This window comes from Necator americanus, chromosome I, assembly GCF_031761385.1.
Source record: "Necator americanus strain Aroian chromosome I, whole genome shotgun sequence".
Lineage (NCBI taxonomy): Eukaryota > Metazoa > Nematoda > Chromadorea > Rhabditida > Ancylostomatidae > Necator > Necator americanus.
Window position 1 is genome coordinate 3,789,576 of NC_087371.1, and position 22,740 is coordinate 3,812,315.

The 22,740-nt window shown below is 39.6% G+C and overlaps 1 protein-coding gene across 2 annotated transcripts; it reads left to right on the forward strand.

Moving 5' to 3' along the window:
- Positions 1–3,851: 3,851 nt before the first annotated feature.
- Positions 3,852–22,089, forward strand: RB195_004394 (uncharacterized protein; the record flags this gene model as incomplete). 2 transcript variants are annotated; one of them, XM_064182218.1, is made up of 15 exons in its annotated part: positions 7,732–7,822; positions 8,047–8,213; positions 9,540–9,650; positions 10,625–10,744; positions 12,565–12,701; positions 12,761–12,883; positions 15,258–15,402; positions 15,467–15,540; positions 15,654–15,688; positions 20,029–20,105; positions 20,265–20,356; positions 21,259–21,334; positions 21,389–21,492; positions 21,553–21,625; positions 22,003–22,089. In XM_064182218.1, 15 exons carry the CDS (start codon positions 7,732–7,734, stop codon positions 22,087–22,089), a joined length of 1,512 nt encoding a protein of 503 aa, XP_064033485.1. The 2 variants fall into 2 exon arrangements, with proteins under 2 accessions (XP_064033484.1, XP_064033485.1); XM_064182217.1 differs by lacking the exons at positions 20,029–20,105; positions 20,265–20,356; positions 21,259–21,334; ... (1 more) ...; positions 21,553–21,625; positions 22,003–22,089 and adding an exon at positions 3,852–3,911 and having other exon boundaries at positions 7,708–7,822; positions 15,654–15,699.
- Positions 22,090–22,740: the final 651 nt, after the last annotated feature.

The window sequence follows — 22,740 nt, forward strand, 5'->3', positions numbered from 1 at the left end:
GCCCTTGGACTCCACCGATTAGACACCCTTCAGGAGCCCTTGGAATTGAGAACGGACTATATTCCTCTTGTATGAAGTCCCTAATGACACTTGTGCGACCTCGGCTGCAAGCGACCGACGAGACTCGATGCTCACCATCTGGCGTCGACGATCGCTAATCAATAATTATCCACGGGACGAGGAGCTTCATCGAGGTTGTTGGCGGGCAGCCGATTAGATACATATCGATTGATCACTGACAATACAATCTTTGCTGCCGATAAACCCATTTATGACCCATTACGTCTCACTTCTGATCTCCGATGTCGTCCGCCCTTCAACAACGAACTACTAACTCTTCCGACCGAAGTGACAGTGCATTAAAGGTCACCTACAAACTCCCATATATCAGATCTCTCAATTTCAATGAATATTTGCATGTCGGAACCAATCTCGTCTTCCAGGATAGTGTTAAGACTCAGGATTACGTCATCGATGTCGAGCGGCAGCGCTAATTGCGAGCTACCGTATTCCCCCAACGACGCGAATAAACACGAACCACTTAGAAAAACATAGATTCTCACCGCATCTAGCCTGGTTAACTAACTAATCGAGGTAATCATTCAGGCAAACATTGTAAATGGGGTTACGGTAATTGGAATCGTGCGGACGGATTCGTTGAGTTACGGTAGGAAGAGTTACATGAGGGTAAGATGAGGCGACTCCCTTACCAATGTAAATAGGCAGTTTCTTTTCCTGAGACGAATATCAAGACATTTCCATGGTTAAGCTCAGATTAACAAGATCCAACTAGCATAATCCAAAAATATCCGGGCAGATTACGGATAGTATGGGTCAACGGGGTTGGAAATATTTAGGTCAGATGAGCGCCGGATTGGGGCCAGATGATCTCGGAAGCTCTGAGCTAATAATTTGAAGGCGAGGCAGAAATTTCGTAATTGAAAAAAACTATCCCTAAATAAACCAAATTTTGAGGAATTCTGAAAATCTTACCGTATCCGTGTTAAATGTTTCTGGAGGTCTTCGTTAGAGTCGCTAATGAAATTAAAGTTATTCCATCAAAATTTTCAGGTGAAGTGAGCCTAAAAAACTTGCAGTTTATACTCCAACTGAAAGAACCTCATTATTCAGCCAAAAACTTAGCGATATGTCTCTAAATTGTCCCTTTAAGAATTATTATAAGCTATTCCAAGAATTCTAGATAGTATTTCAGTTAGTTAACAGTTCTCCATCGACTTCTTAACGAAACATTCTTCCTCTCTCCGAAAAACCGGAAAATTTCTCCTTTTCATTCCTTCTCATTAACTTCATTCTGTGAAGACTTACAGAGAAAAATGTGTCGACTTCCTTTCAACTGTATGAATCCTATCACTTCCGCCACATTCTCGAAAAACCGATTGATCTGTCGGGATCGAATGAGGCGAGATTTTGTAAGCTCCGAGTTGCAATGTAACCATGCTTTCTATTTCTTCTACTGAGGCGTTGAACTCACTCTTAAAGTTATACTGTGGTTTTTTCCTCATCTTCCAACACTCTAATTGTCAGAGTCGTTGATCCTGGGGTCCTTAGGTTGCCAACCCACACCTAATTTTCGCAAATCCGCCGGAGTTTCGAGAATACATTCATTAACGCTTCCTCTCAACGATTCCTCATGGAATCTGGAGAGGAGGAAGTTTCTCCTGAGCTTTTTCCATGTGAAGCTTTGGCGCTGCGAAATCGACGAGGTCGATCGCTGCATTGGCTGATGTTGGTCGGCCACCATCTGGCCCTCCACACTAGCGCCTATGAAACGTTTGACTGATGGATGTCTTTTGTCAAAACGAAATAAAATCGATGAGTATCAGTATTCATAGCTGAATACATAGCCGTTAGGATCAGTTAAGGTCCCATCGTTGTGTTCCACTCCTAATTGTCATCGCTTCATCCATTAGATCACCGATGAGTTCATTTCGCAGATTTCTTGCTATGAATTCCAGGGGACCAAAGGAATTTTCGGTAAAGTTACGGTCACAGCCTATCCACAGCATTGATGCACATCTCAAACGTCCTCGTCAACGTATTGTAAGGCGGCAGAGATTCCGGATTGAAATTCAACCACATAAAAACAACATAAAAGTCAAGGACATCGAATTCATTGAAGTTCGTGTGTAAGACGTAAAATTACAGGCATTATAGAGTTCCGTAGCGGTCATTTAAGTTCAAGTCGGTCAACGTGGTGGAAGACGGACGTCGGCCCGCAGATTGTCATGATTGTCCGTTGTTCCGAAAATGGCTACGACAGGTGGTGGACGGCATGCTGGCTGCGGTGTGTATGTGTGTGTGTGTGCTAAAGTGCTTACGCTTTATTTGCGATTTAATAGAGGGTTGCAGCTAATTCCTGGATTCAAAGGCGGTTTCTAAGCAGCGGAAAAATATTGGGAATATGATATATTTACAATAAAAATAATTAAAATATACTGAAAGTAGAAAATTCTGGAAATAGAATTCTGAAAATAGAAAAAATCATGTGCTCAAATACATTCGACAATTTTCTATAGTGATACACACTGCCTCCAGCAGTCTTGCCATATTCAAAAACGGAAATGTCCCCGAAATCCCTATGGTTTAGTCCTTAAAATTCTTTTTTTTTTTTGCTTTTTTACTATTTTCTTTCGAACTGACGCAATGATACCTGCAAAAAAATCATCCAGCAAAAAATATATTTCATGTTTCTATGCAATTATTGTAGTTGAACCTCGAAGCATTCTCTTCGAAGCTAATTTTGTTAAATTTCCTGCATACTCCTAATTTTCTTAAGCCAACATCGTTTTTATGCAACTTTCTAGAAATCAGATTTTTTTTAAAGATTAATGTACACAATGGCAGAGAATCACATTCACAACCGCAGCCACTAATTCTGCGTTCGAAGAATCGTTCCAGAGCGAAACTATGTAGCTGGATCTCATACACCTATTTCTCATTTTAAAACAATCTAGCGACCACATGTTTTCTGGGTTGAAAGAAGAAAAAATCCTCAAATTTCTCAAACTTTTTTCTAGAAAAAACCAGCGTTAAAACCATGGTATTCGTTTTCTTTCCAGGGTTCCATCAATCCCTCAAAATATTTTATGCGCTTCTAACAACAGTAACTTCATTTATTTGAAAATGCGCGTAAAACTTCTGAATCCATGAAGAATCCCTGAATCGTTAAAGCATTAAGAACTTAACATCTACTGAAAATGTTCCAAAATCTCAAGGAGTCGACGACTCCGCTGTTGTTTCTGCTTCGGTAGGCGCTCAAAATCTTTTTGAAGCTTGAATGATTTGATTATTCGTGCGGTTCACATTGAGGCACTGGATCAAAATGCTGGTGCTGAGTCAATTGAAAATCCTGACTTATACTTATTTCCTTAATTACTAAAATCCCAAACTATTCTTACACATCAGCTGTTAACGAACTCATCAACCAGGAATTTCCGGTGATTTTTTCAATAATTTTCTTCCAATATATGTACATGAGTTTCTCCTGAAATCTCCGGGTTTTCTTCACCTAAGAACTCCTGTCTCCAAGTTAGATTTCCTTTGATTTCCTGTAGACTATTGACCACATATCGCTGACCTCACGATTCTGATTCTATTAGTCAGGAACTCTTCAACATATCCTCGTTGAGCCCCCGGTATTGTTCACCGCTGCGCGGAGTGACCCCTAGCGTCGATGGATCTCGTCTGCTGGACGACGCGACGAGAGCTCTAAAAGGCGCGCTTGACCCCTCCCATCTCCACTGGCTGCCCTCGCCCTCGTCCTCCTCCTCCTCCGCCCATTCGGTTTTTCCTTAACTGCTCCTCTCTCACGGGCACCACCTCCGTAGGAAATGCTCGCGCCGTCGTCTTACGCCGGCTCACAGGACGCCAACTATCCGCCGTTATCACAGGTATTGTTACTTGTCGCCTTGTTGCATGGTTACTGTATTTGGCAAGTTCGTTGCGAGAGTCGTTTGACAATCATCGCTACATCATCGGTTCGCGAGATCTTCTTTTCCTAGTGATTGGCTTTTTTCACCTACAATGTTCTCCTCCTGTGATTAAGCTTCCTCATGAAAATTTTTATCTCTTCCCGTAATCAGTGTTGTTCTATTTGCACAATCTTACACCCACGCTGCAAATACTGTACCGTGCGAAAAATTAAAAGTCAAATCTCTTGTCTCAATCGAAGTCGAAGTAATCGAAATATTATATATTTGACCGAATCAAACAGCGCTTAACTACTTAGTCAAGCACTTAAATATTGAAATATCTAAAAAGTCAAAAGTGCTATTGAGGGTAAATAAATCCAAAACCTAAACTCACAGCAGGACCCGAGTTATCCGCCATTATCACTGGTATATTGTCATTTGTCACCTCGTCGTATGGTTACAGTATTCGGTTGAAAACACTGTTCCAGTGGTGAAATTCTGTTAAATCCCTGTGCTCTTTCGATCCTAAGATCGCCTTTGAGGCCTACCACTTCACTCAGAATCTTATCTAGATCGTAATCCTTCGCTTCATTTTCCTCTTTCTGGAATATCCGCAAAAATCTTGACGTTCACGTAGAAAAAGACTTTTTTTATTTGGAAATGATAATTCACGGTTTTCATTCAAGGATACACTTATTTGCACTCAGTTATGCAATTATCCTATATTCTCTTTATTCTTTTAATAAGTTTAATCATAGTTTTCCGTGAAAACCATATTCTATGAAATTTGATTTTTTTGTATTTCAAAAATTCCCCGGAATTTCAATAGTACTTTGCTCGGCCAGCTTTTTTTTTCGCTATTGTTCAAACACATCCTACTTTTACGCGTTGTTCACTCATACGTCAAGTCTACAGGGTATTTTAGCCTACGGTATCGTAAATTTTGTGCAACAGCGCTTCGTTGCGTTTCTTAAAGTTGCGAATTCCACGGGGCTGCTGTTGCTAGTGAAATGCAGAAATGAAACTGTCCTACCGTATCCATTTGAAATCACACCGCGCACACTAAATATGAATATTGATCAACTAAGTTTCTGTTTACCTTATTACTCCATTACTTATCAGTTACCAGCTGACTTCTCGTATCAAAACACACTCGCGCTACCGTATCCTCGCCGCCGCCGCCGCGTTGTGATCTCGTTTCTTTGTCTAGTAGTGCATGATGCACTGCACTGCGTGCACATCGCGTGAACCTCGCCGCTTGACACGATGGTGCTATTAATCGATCAATAATGCCACATTTAACCCCACATCCACATACGTAATGAACTGACCGAGAGGATTACGTCGGTTTTATCGTCAAATTCGAATTCGACCTTATTTGTATATTTATGTATTTATTCTAAGGACTCATCTGCCGGAGAAATCTTTCTATTCGAGAAATTTCTTAATCTTCTATAACAGAATGATGGAATCACAACGGCAAATATCGATTTCCGCAGCGAATTTAAATTTCTTCGAATTTCCCTCCGAATGAAAAAAAAACAAAACACTGAACGAATGACTCGTCAACAAAGTCAACAAATGACAACAACGGCTACAGCAAAGATGAGCGCTCTTTTTAGGCTCGGAATCTAAAATTAGAAACCAGAAGCTGCAGATGAAATCCATCAAAAATCCACAAATCCACGGAAAAAAAACCAAATTTTCTGGACGAAAATCATGTTTGAGAACAATATTAGAGCGAAAATAATGTCGTTCCACTAGGCAGAGTTCTCAAGTGATTCCACATGAGAAAAAAATCCCATGTTATTGGAAGAACACTATGGAAAAATGTAGCTTTGATGAACTGGTTTGTATATTTCACCGATTCATGTTGTAAAATATAAGAGACGGTTTTTTTTTCTAGAAACTTTATGAACTTTTCCTTAAAATAACCTTTGAATAGCTCAGAGGTAGGTTGTCCGCCGTTAGAGAAATAATCCATAAAGTTTTCTTGTGCATTTTATTCAAGCACTACCCTTTACCCTCTCGTTATTTCGACAAAAAAAAGGAAACGCAGAACAATTCTTGACATAGCCATAGTATCCTATGACTGTTCCATAAGTTTCTCCTGACAGAATCATTTCTTTGTCACCCTCTGCCTATTTCGAGCATTTCTTAAGTTTTTTTTTAACATAAAGAACAAAAAAAACACTCACAATCCGTGCTGCCTAAGCGAAGCAATGGAAAAGTAAAATCCTGGGCAACGGAGGTTCGTTAATGATACGGCAGCTAACGTCGTTAGCGCATCTGAAACACGGAAACACATCAACATCAGGAATGAAGGATTTCGATTACTATCCACAGAAAAAAAAATCAAAAATTTCGATTACTATCCACGGAAAAAATGTAATTAGGGGGAGCGAAACTCAGTCGCGCTCTTATTTCTGGAAGTAAATAACTAGATCAGTCGAAGCACTAAGACCGAAGCATTAGCCTTAGAGGACTTATGAATGCGAGCTACTAAGGGAGGAAAAAAAGTTAGAGCATCCAGAAATAAGAGCGCGACTGAGTGGCCCCATATCGCAGATCACGTTTTGAAGGATACCATCTAATCTCCCACTTTTTGGTTTGATTTTAATGAAAGAAGAAAAATAAATAGAAAAAATAATAAAAAAAAATAGTAGGACAAAAGAAACGCATAGAACATGTGTCACCCACCGAGATAATCCAATATAAGAAGGATTGTCTACCGACCGGCGGATGTTTTGACCCAACGGGTTTTTTCCACGTTGCGCCACTTTTTCAGTCTGTAAGCGCTTGAAAAGAGGTGATTGTGCAACCGCACAAAAAGTCTTGGAAACACGGTATAAATCAGTACAGTACTTCACGAAGAGTGTAGGAATGCGGGTTAGTGAATTAGGAAGAGGAAGTTAGGAAGGTCTTATGAGGAAAACAATGGGACATCATCAGCGATGGGTAAGAAATGTGAGCGGACTGGTCATACAGTTGTTACCACAATCGATTCCTGGTAATCTCAGTGTTTATTTTTTAAAGTCAGGCTGAATTAAACAAAGACCTGAGATTTCTGGATGCTATGTCATGGTCCAGAATCGTTTGTCAATTTACCCTGAACAATCCTTGGAATATCACTTTTTACTCCAATGTTCCAGTGGTCTGCATATTGTTGAGGTTTTTTTTCTGTGATCGTACTAAATCCTTGAAATCCCGCAAATTACGGTAGCATGGAGATGTTAGTGTTGATGACAATTACTCCTACCACTAAAAGTGTGATAGATTGCCGTAGGAATATATTGAAGCTGCTAATCGATCGATTCAACTGGAACTCGTAAAGATTTACCGCTTTCCCGTTGGCGGACTACGGTACTCATTAGTCAATGTTGGAGGGAAAATCGCGAGGAGAAGAAGGAGAGCGAGGGGGAGAGAGAGAATGAGGCAACGGTTATTCGCGCCCACAAACTCCACGCTTCGGTCCTAGCACTTTTTTGTGGGACCGACATTATTAGGGGAAGCGATGCAATGTTAATTAGGTGCTATACTACAAGCTATGAAATAATTACCACCTAAATGTGTGGATCTTCTGTCGGAGTTCGTCTTTATTACACTCTTCTCATTATCCTAATTCTACATCACTCTAACCTCTACGCCACTTATTTCCTGCTGTTTGACATATGTTTTTTTTTTCGCAGAAAAGGCTCTCTTGTAGAAACTATTTCACTCCTATTTTCCTGCCGATTTCGAGTATTTCTAGAAAATTACAATTTTTTTTCTTAAGTTACGTGAGGGAAAACCCAGTCCAATGGCGGCTCCGTACGACTACTCGGCGTACTCGGCTATGGATCCACACGTGTTACAGATGGCCGATATTGGAGCAGGATACTGGGGTGCCGGTACTGTTTGTTTGTTTATTCCACTACATTTGTTTTCTAACGTACTATCCTTGAAAATAACGAGTTTTCTTCCTTCTCCAACTTTTCTTTTTGTGCTCTTTTTCCTTTCTTCTCCATCTTTTTTTTGTGCTCTTATCGATTATAATCCGTCATTCTATCTTTACGACCAAAAACGCTCTGAACGTTGTAGTTAGGCTATTTCGGAACATAAAGCATCCGTTCAGGAACCCCATCGTATGCCCCACTTGGCGGTTTGTCACACTATCCACCGCTCTCCTCCGGCACCGAAACTGACTATGCCACCGCTCCAGCTGCATATCCATCGCCGGTAGTACCGGCGGTCTCAGCGTCGAATGGTACTGGGTCATCGGATGTACTTGAGATTGGGAAGGTACGCTATAAACTCCACATATATTTACAGTACATATATGATCTCGTTACTTACACGAAAAATTTTCAGTGTTACAAAGATTTTTGATTATTTTAATGATAACTATTAATTATGGAGCCGATTAGCTCTAAAAAAATTCAAACTTCTTCAAGGTTTCGTTGTGCTTCTATTTTTTCTTTCCTTCACAGATATTAAGAATTTCATCACTGAAGAACGGATACGGCTCCATTTTCTTCCATTGTTTTTTTTTTAAATGACCATGGAATTTAATTTTGTGTTTGCTTACAATAACACAAAATGCATTTAAAAGAGAAATTATCACATAGAGAATCGTTACTTTGGAGAAGTAAAATTCGGTTGTATTTGTGAACTGTTTGTCATTCTAAACCGAATTAGACAATTTCTAGGAATATTTTGACGCTTCACAACTTTACAGGTTTCTTCTGGCTCCTGCCAATATTCTTAACTTCTTCTTTACTATATTTTCTTCTGTAAATTTCCCTTTCTTTTTTTTTGAGATTATGACCAGCCGGACTCGTTATTGCACCTGTTTGCCATGACAGAAGTAAAGAATACATTGCTTCTAAGCCACATGATATATTCCACAATTCTAGGATTGTTGGTATTGTATGAATTAGTTTTTATGATTTCATATTGACTACTCCCGCTTCTTGTTAAAGCTCAGCTTTTCTGAAAGATAAATACCTGGCTGTCAGAGGAGCTCTTTTTATTTTCACTTTGTTTCGTTTGAACATTTGGATCGTGGTGAAATAATGACTCGATCCATACACTCTTTCTTGAGGATTGAATATGCGAAATTCTCATTGAGGATTTTCTGTTTTTCCGTGCTATTAGTTTTTCTACAGTATTCAGAACATTCATTACATTCCTTAAAGATAGAACTCCCTTAGGTTACTTGACCAAGATAGCTCTGGATTTTACATGTAGTTACGAATTGTGCGATCTTCTCCTTTTTATATTTTATGGTTTATCACATTTTGTAGTTTTCGGTACCGATGTAGTTAGTGTGCCTGTGCACAACTATTATTTAAGGACCATAATAGTTTTACTTCTTTCCTTTTGTACAAGATGAAAAAATTCAATGTGTAAAATTAACTGCTGAATCATTAATGCCGAAAAATGGGAATATAAACAGGTGGAGGAGGGGAATTATCAGGTTTAATTGTCAATAAATCTAACCATTATCATAGATTTGGAGTTCTTTTTTTAATTGTTAAACCTTGGCGTGTAACTGCACCAAGAATACTCGAAAAATTCGTTCAGTACTAATTTTTCAAGATATCTCTCAAAAACCTTTTCTTTTAGTCCAACGTGCAATCCTATGTCACCTCAACTTCAAACCCTGCCGTATCGAGTGATGCCCTCACGGCTATGTACCAGCCTCCTACTGTTTGGCCTGGATATACAGGATACATGGTAAGTGTTTCTCTTCATTTTCATTTGTTTTGCATTTATCTATGCGTATCGATTAAATTGTGGGTAATGAACGTCGAAAAGCGACCAGTCTAAGTCAAAAGAGGTTGCCGCTACGGTTTCTCGTCGAAATAGTCTCACTTTACGCACTCCCCTCTGATTAGAGCGACTTAAGTACGTAATTTCGCGTTTGACACGCCGCCGCACGATGTGGATGACGAGCAATGGAGAAGCGATGACTATCTTGATCGCTCAATTGTGTGTCCGGCTCATTCACAAGGTTTCCACTGGTCTGACTCATTGCTGAGGGACCGATGAACTGCCTCAACTGGCCATCTGTTAGCTGTCATTTCACTGTGGAAAGAGGCTCGTAAACGATTCGATCATTTGTTGGCGGGACCAGTTGACATTGAAGATCGTGTGGAATTCACTGTCATGGCGTGTTGTTTAGTAATTAGATCGATGAAGAAAACACAGCAGCAGCATAACAATACAAAACTTTCACTATTTAGTAAATAATAGTGATCGAAAACTAAACAAACAATCGATGACAAAAGAAGAGCATGTCTTTGGATAAAAGAAATGCTGACACTTTCAAATTTCTTGAAGATTCTAAGTTTTTTTAAGACCTAATGTTGTCAATGTCTTGTCTGTCCTGAGGATTTGCGAATCCGGGCGCCTTCAGTATTCTGTATTCACGTCCTCAGCGCTTCCTATTCATAAATTGTTGAAGTATTTTGTTTTAAGATAGGTCCATTGCTACGTACGTGATGTACGCGAAGCGTTTTGAAAATCATTTTAAGCTTTTAAGTATAAATTGTTTGAATTTATGGAATTATTAATTATTTTAATTCCTTATTAGGATGTTTAACACTTCTTGTTTAAGTGATGACATCATCTTTCATACCCTCAGTTTTAATCACTTGAAAATTTTGCGGCAGTACACAGAAGATTTTCCTGAATTTCCACTTTTACAGCCTCCCGACGAGAAAGCGGCGACGACACCTGGTGCCTCCAGTGCGTACCCGACGCTACCGTTGCCGTATCCCTTTCCGGATGGCTCGGATCTTAATCATGCCTCGTTCTATCCCACTCAGGTACCAATTTCACCTTTCGAAGTGTTTATTCGTGCACGTTCCAAGCGAAGTTCTCGTTTATTTGATTGCATAGTGATGATCGTAGTGGTGTAGGGATGGGGTGTTGAATAACAGTATAGATGGAGTGGTTCGGTTGAAAGGGTCTGGGTCAACGCATCAAAGCGGTGCCGTCGCGTCTCGGGCGATGATCAGCGTATAAACAGGGTCTTGTAAATCATAATCCGCCCTTCGAAAGAGAGAAAGAACGGCCTTGACGCGACACGCCCCGTCTGCAAAGACAATGGCGCGTGGAGCACACACACACACGCACACAACGATAGAAGCGATGAAGACTCACTGGATATGTGATGTCGACGGCGGGGATACGGTGCAAAATGAGGATCGACGGCACAAAAGGCAATCGCGATCCTTTTTTTCTTCGGTATTCTGTGAGGACAAATATTGGTTTCGGATCGACATGATTTGAATGTGCCGAGGTTTTTATGCGGTTGAGGGATGTTCGGTAGCATTGAGAAGGGGAGACGGTCAGGGTGCAATTGATTTATAGAGTCCTTCATGCGTTATCATTGCGGCCTCGCTGTCCTTTTCATGTGCACTAAGGTAATATTTAACCCCTAGGCATTGAGCAGTAAGTAAGAACGAAATGGTACCACTCACGACTAACATAAGAAGGGAAAGTTTTTAAAGAAATAATTAGCGGCACTGATGTACGTGCTATTTTTGAAGGTTTTCTCCAATCAGTTAAAGAATTCTAAATGCTTTGGCGGTATTGTGTAGCAAATAAAAACTACTTATAACACGTCTTCGGTTTTTATGACAACTTGCTAGTATTTCGGGACATTTCTGTGGTAGTCCGGACGTCTACATAAGCACTTCTTTGTTCCATTTTGTTCCAATTTTTGTTTTTTTTCTTCTGTAAAGAATTTTGTTGCGCTCATTTTTAAAAAGTAGTTAGCAATTTGTGACAAGTACAAGGCCGATAGCGCCACTGAGGAACATCTGCGCGTCCGACTCCCATTGTCTTGCAAATCCACACTCTCCCAACGCAACGCACAGTTCGGAGCGTGAATGGCCTCGTTTTTGACGATCCTCTTCATTTCTAACGAGCAACATTGACTAAATTAACAGTGATTCATATGTAGATGAGGGGATTGGGCGAATGGGGTGACGGGAGGAGGTGAAAGTTCCGTAGAATAGCCACGAAGACTTTCGTTTTCTAGGATGAATGGAAATATGGTGGATATGACCAGACTTAAAACAATTATGCCCCTAGGAAGAGTTACTGTATGTGGTATTGTTGAGGCTTTTCTTTTGAAACTGTTCAGCGTACTCCCTCACTTGTTTATCACCTCTTTCGTCTGTTTCGACTCTTCTCATTGACTACTAAGGCTACGGTAGGGCTGATAACCACTAGCGCCACCATTACGGTGGTGTGACTGATTGATGTCACACTGGGGCAGCAAAAACTCCAAACTTACTTCTGACCCTGGACTGGTATTGAAACGATGATGTAACCCATGACTTTTGTGTCCTTCCAATGGACGCTCCAATGTTTGTGTGTTTTCGAGGAATTTGTGATTAGAAAAACTAAGTATAATACCAAATTGTTCCTTGAATACTATTTATCGTCTGCAACAGCCTTTTCCGTATATGCTATAAAGAAGTGCTGTATTTACACGATATTTTTGATTGTTACTCTTTATTGCTGAAAGGGAAGTTCTTAGAAGAATTCCACAATTCCACGAGCAATTACAGATTTGTAGTGTTGCCAATATTTTTTGCTTCTGGTGTAGATTCAAAGTCAATAATCAAAGTTTCAGTCAACGCTTTCCGACACACCATCATCGACAGATACCGGCTATGCATCGCATTGTCTACCACCGGCTCAAGTCTCCCCTGCACCTGGACATTTTGACTACTCCGTAATGCAACAGGTCCCATCTGGTTCTAGTCTCAGGTGAGGTTGATTGTCACCCACTGTGAGAATTTACGGTGAAAACGTTGAGCACTTTGCAGTTCGCTGCCCATTCGACCCTCGTCGAAGCGGAAAACGAAGGTCCGAGGAGAATCTGACGACGACACGAGATCTGGAGATGAGCGAGATGTCGATCGACGATCTGCGAACAACGCAAGAGAACGGTAAGGGGATCGTTCTGTTGTCGATTGTTTATTGTTTAGTTGTTTATTGATCGATTTCCGCTATTCTTTTGTGGTGAACTCGTTCACGCCATAGTGGTGTTTATATTCTCTTGCCATTCGGTCATCCATCCGTTTGATTACGAGATTAGATTCTCGAATGGCCACGCCCATCCACTCAACGTGCACTGTATATACATAGATTGCGTAATACAAGGCGACATCGCGTGTTGTAGTGGCCTACATGGGAAGAACAGAGGAGGAGGAGAAGGAATAGGAGGAAAGGATTTGAGGGATTCATTGATTTGGAAGTTGAAAGGTAACTGGCCACATATTGTGCTGTAGGGGGTAGAAATTCAACTTTTCCGCACTCTAATATCTTGTGGACGGTTCTACTTGTGTTTACATCTCTTTGAGACCTGCTTGATTATAAATTCGGAGCATTCTGAGAATACTTTCGGTGTAGTTATCGTTTTTACCAGGGATTTTACAATTACTTGTCTTATAAGTCAAGTATGAGACGACAGAGTGTGTACGACTCGTTGTTGACCTCTTGAATGTTACCTCCAGGATCTTTGTAATATCATTTGTATCTCCAATAGTGAGTTATTTCTTTTTTTTTAAAAGACATTTCCGGAGGTTTTCTCTTCTGCGCACTATTTGAGCCATTCTTCTAAGCGCACTGGAACACCTCAAGATCTAACGAAGGGAAAACTGTGGAAACATTAGTCTTAGTAAGGTTCATTGAAGTGTTTTACTTCCCAATTAAGGAGTAAAAGAGTGACAATTTCCCGCTAAACTACGATAATCAATGATTCCACTAAGGTTCAGCCATCAACTCACTTGATTGCATTTATCACTTGAACAAATCGAATCGATCTTGTTTTTCCAATCTCTTTTTGTCTCTTATGTCACTCTTTTCCAGACCTTTTTTTTGTCTTAATTGTCGTATTTTGAATATTGTTTGTTTTGTTTACCATTTTTATTGAAGGTGTCACTAGGATTCCAGAAATTGCCTTGGGAAATAATTATAGAGCCACCTTTTCACCTATTCATCTACCGCTTGCATTTTCTTCAACGGCATGACATCCTTAGGTTAAGAGCACTTTCCCATCGATTTAAGATTCGTAATTACCGTAGAATTGTCACATGCCAATGATGATGCAATGGTTGACGTGAGTGTGTCATGACATTCAGCTGTAAATCCGTCACTCCTTAGCACAGTTCCCTTCAACATAATACGATTAACTACGACATCGTTACGTCCTGCGCGGGATTTACGGGTTTTTGTCCGCGTTTTATGGTCCGCCTGAGAACGCGGGTCTTACCGGACGATTGTGGTTGTTGTGGGTTTTTTTCTCTCCCTCTCTGGAGGGTTGAAACGCTGAACAAAAAATCCTCTTGCTGTAGACTATTGATTTTTCGTGTTGGATTGCCACCGTGAAAATTATAAAACTACCATAAAAGGATTGATGAAGTCGACTGATACTGTTTTACGGCTATTGTTACACTCGCAGGTGACATCCGTCTGTTGTGTAATGTGCGGAATGATTGCGGAAATCCAGGAAATACATTCAATTGGAAGGCGCTTAAGGATTAGTGTCAGGTCGATGAGATTTTTCAAAAAGGAGTACCACGAGCGATTATTACGAACCCATTCTTATTTCTATCTCTGTTTGTTTTTCGTGACTGTTTTTACAGTCATAAGATTTTAGAATTTGAAAATAATTCGCAAAAATCCCCGCATACAATCAAAATGCGCTCAATAGTCGGTGAGGTTGATGTGATTTTTGGAAGAATTCCAGAGAAAAGCGTGGTTTTTTTTTATATTTGATAACACGGTCAGGTTAGGTTCAATTAACCGATTGCTAAGACTTTAATTAAAGAACAGAGCGTAAGAATGGTGGCATATGGTGGGAAATTGCAAACTGCAGGTAGAAGGTTGTTACCAGCAATTGTGATACGAAGACAGGAGGCCAGAGCATGAAGAAAAAAATAGTGAGAACATTCTCGCTAAAAAGTTCATTAATTTTTTTGTATGCTTACGCTTTGCGGATTTGATTTGCAAGAGCTATATGATGGATTCTTCTTCCATAGTCATATCGTTCTTTTTTTATAGCAGAATTTCTTTTTGCAATTACAAACTTTTTGTGTAGCAATGGTACTACGGTTTCGATTTCGATGATGTTCGGATTGTTTTGAACATCGAAATCAACGAGAAAACGATTTTAATCTCAGTTATTTTTTCATGATCTTCTAGTTCGGTTCAAAAGTTCGATTAGGTTTTTTTTTTCGAGTGTTTTCTTTTTTTCGATAAGAGTTCCTCAGTCTAGGACCACAATAGCTGTTTCTCTTTGGAATGAGTTTGTGCTTACAGAGTTCGTGTGCGTGACATCAATACAGCGTTCAAAGAACTTGGTAAAATGTGTGGTCAGCACCTACCAAACGCATCCGAGAAAGCGCAAACGAAGCTCGGAATCCTACACCAAGCTGTTTCCATTATCACCGCTCTCGAGGAACAGGTACAGTAATTGCCGAGTGTTATTTTAGGGTTCTAGTGGTTTTAGTATCGTTTTGGTTCTTAAGGTGCGACAACGCAATCTCAATCCGAAAGCGGCTTGTCTAAAGCGACGATCCGAGGACGAAAAGTTGCCACCGAAGTGAGATTTCTCCCTATTTACTTCAACCTCTTTTTTTTTGCTTTTCCTTCGTTTTTTTTCGCAATCCCCTTCCTATTCTTTTGTACCCTCCTATTTTTCTTTTTTTTTTTCAGCGCACTTATGGAGCAAAAACCACACGAGTATCAAGGTCAGTACTAGCGAATCACGGATTGTTCATCATATCTACTACGGTGCGCTACCGTGCGCTCCGCAATAGCTACAATAGTGCCGACCTATTCTATATTTAACAATTCGTCGAGATGACTGGGTCCCCTCTCTTCGGATCCTGCGAGCGTGTGCTATCATCTATCATCGTCATTGATTTATCTGATCTTTGATCTTTGCTCTTCTGTGGATTTTTCTTTGTTTCACTGTGATTATGCGCGTAATACACCGTTTCTGTTGTCACTTCGATAGAAAAACTGTGGTTAGTTGGACCTGAGATTGTGCATTAACTGTTTAAAAATGCAAGTAACCTTAAGGTCAATCAGAAAAAAAAATGTTGAAAAAATAATAGCTACGGTAGGAGATCGAAATTACTCCAATTCTGCAACAAATTTTTCTCATTTTCAATGTTGTCAAAATTTTATTGAACTCCACTTTATTTTTTTTTTCATCTTCATCTGAATTATTCGACAAATCGCCTGTTATATGGAAAATATGCAAGTAATAAGATTAATATGTGTATATTTTCATATCTTCTCGTTTATTTTTTTTTGTCATTTCTCTTCATTTCTCGGCGATTCTTCTGTCTTTATTAAAGTGTCTTCATTCACATAGGTCATTTGTGTGGCATATAATATGTAACCGATCGCAGTGCACCATATTTGCTTCTATTTTTAAATAGACTGTTTGTTGTAATTTTCGATAAACTATTCATGCAGGCTATGTTTTTCTTTAGTTGAATTTTTATTTCGTGTTTGTGGATCTGTCGTCGCGCCTGTGTTTTTCTGTGGCCCGTCGAAATCCGTAAATGTTCTTGGTTTATCATCCAATACCTGCATCAATTTGTCTTCTCAAAGGAAAATGGTCTGAAAATTGTGTGATTCCACTCAATTTACTCATCAGTTTTTGAATGTGCAGTTAGCACGCCAGGGGATTTTTTGCTTTACTCTGTCAGAATCCCACTCTCCCGGCTCGATGTGCGATTTTTCGGAATCAAGTCAAATTTCGAATCAATCGGGCTCTCACAGCAAAAAGCCATATAGAAAATTTGGAAGCAAAATAATTTAGATGCGTTTCATCGGAAAACACCTTGGAAGAACTCATGCGAAATTATTGGTCGAAAAAAAATCAGGAAGGAACAGCCAATTGAAATAAAGAGATATTGAAAGAGACTAGAAGTAAAAAAGATATACAAGAAGTATTGTAGCACAAAAAATACGGCAGATTATATTATTGAACAGACAGACCTCGCTATATCAGTTGATCTAAAAAATTGACAACTCAAAAAATGCTAGTATAGACTATCATTTTGGTGGATGATAGAAGTGTGCTGTGCAATGAGTTGAGGACCAGTTCTCGCAATAATAGTAATGAATTTATCTCTCCAAACACATCGTAAATGTTAATGAATTACTTTCTGCTAATGTTTTCTTCTAGTAATTATGTGATTTTAAAAATGAATCCTTTTCTTCCTACTATGATCCACAAATGATATCACGGGGATTCTTGGGCTAATCACGGCTAGTGTTGTTGTCAGTTTATGAGCTGCAGAGATAGATGTGACAGCGTGAATCGGTGCACGCTTCGGCAAAGGCAATTACCCACTGACAGCTGAATATCTCTCATAATCGAAATCCAATTAGCGCTAGTCTCCGTGTATTCACACCGCACATACACATACATGCTCACATAGATATTTCAAAGACAATTTCTATTGGTGGGGGAAGGTGAAGAAAAAGAGAGGAACACAACTAGCCCAGAAAGGGAAACGGTAAAGAGGGTCCCGGCAGATTCTCCGCGAATGCCTCCGAGACATTACGTGTCCAGTCCAGGATATTCCATTGGATACGCGAACATACCTCGATGAGGTGCCGATCCAGTCGCTTACGGAGACGTAGAAAACCAGTCTTCTGGCCACAGAGACGCAAACAACTACACACTTATAAGGACCGAATAAATTGAAGAAATAAAAAAAAGAAAGAATGAAGAATTGAAAAAATGAAATAATATGTGAGAATCATAGACAACAACCTCCAGATAACGTCTACCTTCTTTAACCTCCAGATAACGCCTACCTTCTTTTTGTTTTGGTTTTCCCTATAATTTAGCATTCGTGGGATGTGACGAAGACATGTCTACGGATTTGAATGGGAGAGTTGATTCCATAGTACTGTTACGCCGTTAACAGAAATCCCATGCGATTATCAACATTATTAGTATCGAAGTTCCTTTCCTATAAAGAAAGTGGAAACGTGAGATTTGAAGGTTTTGCCTAGCCTCATCACAATTTAAAGGCATCACCCCACGATTCTGAGGTGGTACGGATTTCAGGTGGAGTATTCGTATAAGGGATAGTGGATTATGGAGAGGGGGGTGATTCCGTCCATTTCTTCCTAATTCCCGTAAAAAATAGCCCGGAAGATGCGACAAGCGCGCACAAGGCTGGCACGCTCCAATCGAACTCCTTGTAGAAAATAGCGTCGCCGGAACGCTCGAAGCCGTATCATCCGGGCTGTTTTTTGCGGCAATTTGGAAGAAATGGACGGAATCATCTCCCTATCCGTAATCTACTATCCCGTATACGAATACTCCACTTGAAATCCGTACGTGATCGTGTTCGTGGAGTGATGCCTTGAAATATTGATCGTCCTTGTTGCAAAGCAATCCGGCTTTTTTAACTTTTTCCTCGCTTCAACCGGCCTTCAACCGGTAATTCAGACTGCATATAATATGATATCTCTAATAATTGTGGGATTGAGAACATGTCGATCCGAATTTGTATAATTTTATTCAAAAAATTTTTGTATTAATGGTGCCACGTTCTGAATGGTGCCACAGCCGTATCCGAATCGTTTTCAATCAGTTATGGGAACTTCTGTATCTCGGAACTGGTTTCACTAAAATTTAGTGTTTCCGCACAAGAATAATTCTTCATTTTGTTGAGTTACGACGAACTGCTTAGATGAACGTAATCACAATAGTCGAAGGAGTTACTCGCCCTTACTTCACATAAATTATCCACGAGTCATATGAAGATCCAAGCAGGTTTCGCTCCCAAAAATATCCCCAAAAATAACCTGAAGCGTAGATCAATAATTGCTAAAAAGAAGTTTTTTTTCTAGGAAATTGGTGTGAACAGGCGTAAGATTGTTAGAAACAGTTGAATAGAAATTTAGACGAAGTATACACTTTTGTGTGCAAAGCGAAAAAAAAAACAAAATCTAAGAGAGAAGAAGACTGCGAAAAAATCAAAGTAGAAGGATTAAGGATACCAGGATATCTCCCTGGTACTCACTGCATAATTCAGTAGTCGACGAGTTTCAGTGTTTCATATTCATGTCTAGTACATTTGCAAAAATCATTTTTTTTCGTTCTCCGTACGATTTCAGCAATTAGGCGAGCATGCCGCTAAATACTAGTTAAATTGGGCAATTTGTTTGGGATAAGTGAACAGTTCGGGTTTTGTGGAAGCATGTAAGAAATAGAAACAATCAATTTTGTTCCGCTCTAAGTCTGTATCGAACTAAAAGCTAAGAACTAAAAAAAACTATGTTTCGAAATTTTCTTTTATTTGTGCTTTGTGTCTCGACTATTTTGTTTTAAACAGATTGTTTTTCTCCTGTTGAAATAAAAACTACTATTCCCTTACCTTATCCAATGAGGGATTAGCCTTTATCCAATTAAAATGAAGAACTATTCTTGGCTTCGAACAGCTACAGCAAGCTGCAGATGCGATTTCGTAACCAAAAGTAGGATATAGACACAGGAGGTTTTTGCAAGTTGTCGACGATTATTAGGTACCGGAGTGATACATAAACGTGTCCTCAACCCTATTAGTATAGATGTTTTATGGTGGTTAGAACACAAAAGACCAGATAATTGGAAAACAGAAAGAGGCCCATCGCTTTGCCCACTTGGATGAAATGTATTTAAGCGAGCCCGACTGATCGTTCCTCACCTTCAACATGAAAACGATACTTCTCGCTTCCGTTAGTTGCATTGTTAGTAATTTCTTACTCTACATATCTCAAAAATGTTCCTTCTAACAATCTTTTATTTCTAAATCTATTATTCATTCTATTATTATTTAAAAAATCTTAATCTTAAAAAAAATCTTAAAAAATCTTAAAATAAAATTAATCTATTATTTAGATTGCTTGTCTGGCTGTTCTGAGCTCTGGTCAAGGAGAAGGTAAGAAACAGTAATAAGAAATTGGCGATGAAAACTGACCTTTCTTACGATAGAGCAAGCGGTGAAATGCGAGACACCGGACGGGACCGAGCTGCAGAGTCACCTAGACCTCATACATGTATTCTATCTAGAACTTCGTGATATTGCAGCCAGAGGTGGAACTTATCAGAAAGTCCCGCTGGGGAAGGGAGGACAGATGTACGCGCTCGTAAGTGTGTTCACTATTTACTAGGGAGCAAGACAAATATTCGAGCGTTGTGGTAAAAAGTCACTGCAAACGACACTGATTAAAAGTATGGGAAGAAGGTCATGATCCTTAGAGTTCTACGAAGAAGTTTCGTTTGGTGAGTTATGAAGTGCATTTTAGATACGAAACAATACCCTATTCGGCATGGCTGAGAGGGAGATTAAGAAACGCTTTCTGAACCCGAGAAAATATGGTTTGTTCAGAGTTGAAGGGTACGTTCTCTTTCACGTTTAAAGTGCCTAGTTTTCAAAGTCTCCCATTGATTTGCACACAGGTGTTCTTTTTCTTTGGTCCGTCGATCATAGTGAATGCAGTCTACGAAATACCCTACCGGGGATAATTTTCATAGCTATGGTGGATGATTACTTGCGCTTAAAGGTTTTTAAATAATCTGAGGGAAAAAATAAAGATCGTATAGGTCATACTCACTATTCACACTACGTTGAGGAGAAAACGTTTGGAAATTTGTCATTATTTTCCTTTTCCAGAGTGACTTCGTGTCCTTGAGGGACTAGCCCTAACTGAAATATCTATCTAACTCATGATACATGACGGCTGTAGATCAATACCCAAAAGTTCTGGTCTGTTCTGGAATTTTTCCCAGAACTTTTTCTTCAACCCGAAGTAGACTGGGGCGGATGTAGCGCACCGGTGGTTCTGCACCCTCGTGTGTAGTTCGAAACCTTCCTAGAGCGAACCAGTCCTTCTCGATGAAATTGCATCAAACCTGTCTGGGAGGACTAAAGTACTGACTTGGTACATCAGCTATTGTTGATGTTGATAAACCTCAAACGATTCCGCAATGAAATCGGACCCGCAGGCGCGTCCGTTCATTGATCGATGCTGTATACTTTTTCCGTCGTACTTACACTTTATTATCCAGACTTATAGAGAATACAGAGATCGGCAGTCTCCTGTTGACGGCTTAACTAAACTCATGAAAACCCTCGTGTGTAGTTCGAAACCTTCGTAGAGCGAACCAATCCTTTTCGATGGAATAGCGTCCAACTTGAGTGGGAGAATTTAAGTGCTGACTTGTTATCTCAGTAAACCTCAAATAAATGCTGTATACGTTTTCCGTCGTACTTATTCACTTTATTGTCCAGACTTATAGAGAATACAGGAATCGCTACTCTCCTATTGACGACTTAGCTAAACTCTTGAAAACTAATGAGGCAGTCAAAGAACAGGTAATTCTAGTCTTTCCTACGCGGTAATATGTTGTTGGGTCCCAACTGTTTCAGATGATATATCCAAATGCTACACAATATGCGTGTACGCTGCAGGTATTCAGAAATAATTCAAGTAATGTTTGTCAGCAGAAAGTTCTGTGCATACTCGACAAAAAGTTTGTTCCTCTTTTAAGCAGCTCGTGTATTCCAACATAAAAATGTGTGTAGTTTTTTAGGGCTCCAGCGAAATATCAAATAACAGGAAAGGCATGTAACCGGGACAGAGACTGCACTTATATAAGACCCGCGGTTTGTCTAAGTCCCTTGTGCTACACATATTAAAATATATTAAGAACATCACATGAAGATGATTGTTTCATTTATGGTCAGGATAATTCTCTGCATTTTTTTTCTGAATTTGAAATGCAAAGGAACACGCAATAAACAGTACTTGCAAATTATTTCTCTGAATTTTGTTCCCTATAGTTATCAAATAGAAATGTCAAGTGGCCAAAAGGGGCAAATCCGAAAAATTCGTTCTTTTCTGCCTTCAATCGAGACCTAGATAATCAAGGGGCCAATTTGCGGCTGAAAGCTAACAATTGCGCTCTAACAAGAACTGTAAGATAGGAAAATACAAAAGTCGGAAATTTAGTCTAAGCTTTAGTTTTGTTTAAAATTTTAAGGTAGATTGGTTAGTGCCGGATTTACTGAACATCCTACACTCTACCTGGTTGATGCAACTTCTCATGGGATTTTTCAGCAGTAAATGACCGCCATAAGGAATATTCTTTAATGGTGGTTTATATGAAAGTATAGCTTTGTCTGTATTAGGCTGGACAGAAAGTTCTGTCACCCATTTTTCGAAGCTTCCAGAACTTTCCATGTTTGTTTGTTCCAGAAGTTTTGGGCGAAACCCATGTTGCACCATGTTTCAGTTCTAGAACATTCTCGAAGCTTCTCCACAATAAGTATATTTAGCCCTACGCTGATCCGCATTTGACACCGATTTTTACAGTAAACAGTGTTGTTGCTACAGTATGTGAGTTGATGGGACAGAGTTATGTGGTCTGCGTGAATCGCTACACTTCCGACACAAATCAATTGCCTAATGACAGCAAAATTCCTCTCATAATCGAAATCCAAAAAGTGCATTTTCCCCGAATTCATATCGCATACAAATACATGCTCACAAAGATATCTCACGCACATTTTTCCGTCAGCTGAAAAAAAAGAATACAATTTCTTATGCATAGTAGTTTAATTGTGAGCATGGAATAAAATCTTAAGGGAAACAGAAGGTGACTTATCAAACTCCTAAGTAGATCTGTACAAATATGCTAAAATAGCTAGGCATTGGGGAGTAGAGTTGATGCGGAGATTCTTCCCTTTTGAATTTTCAGATTCATCCAGAATCCGAGATT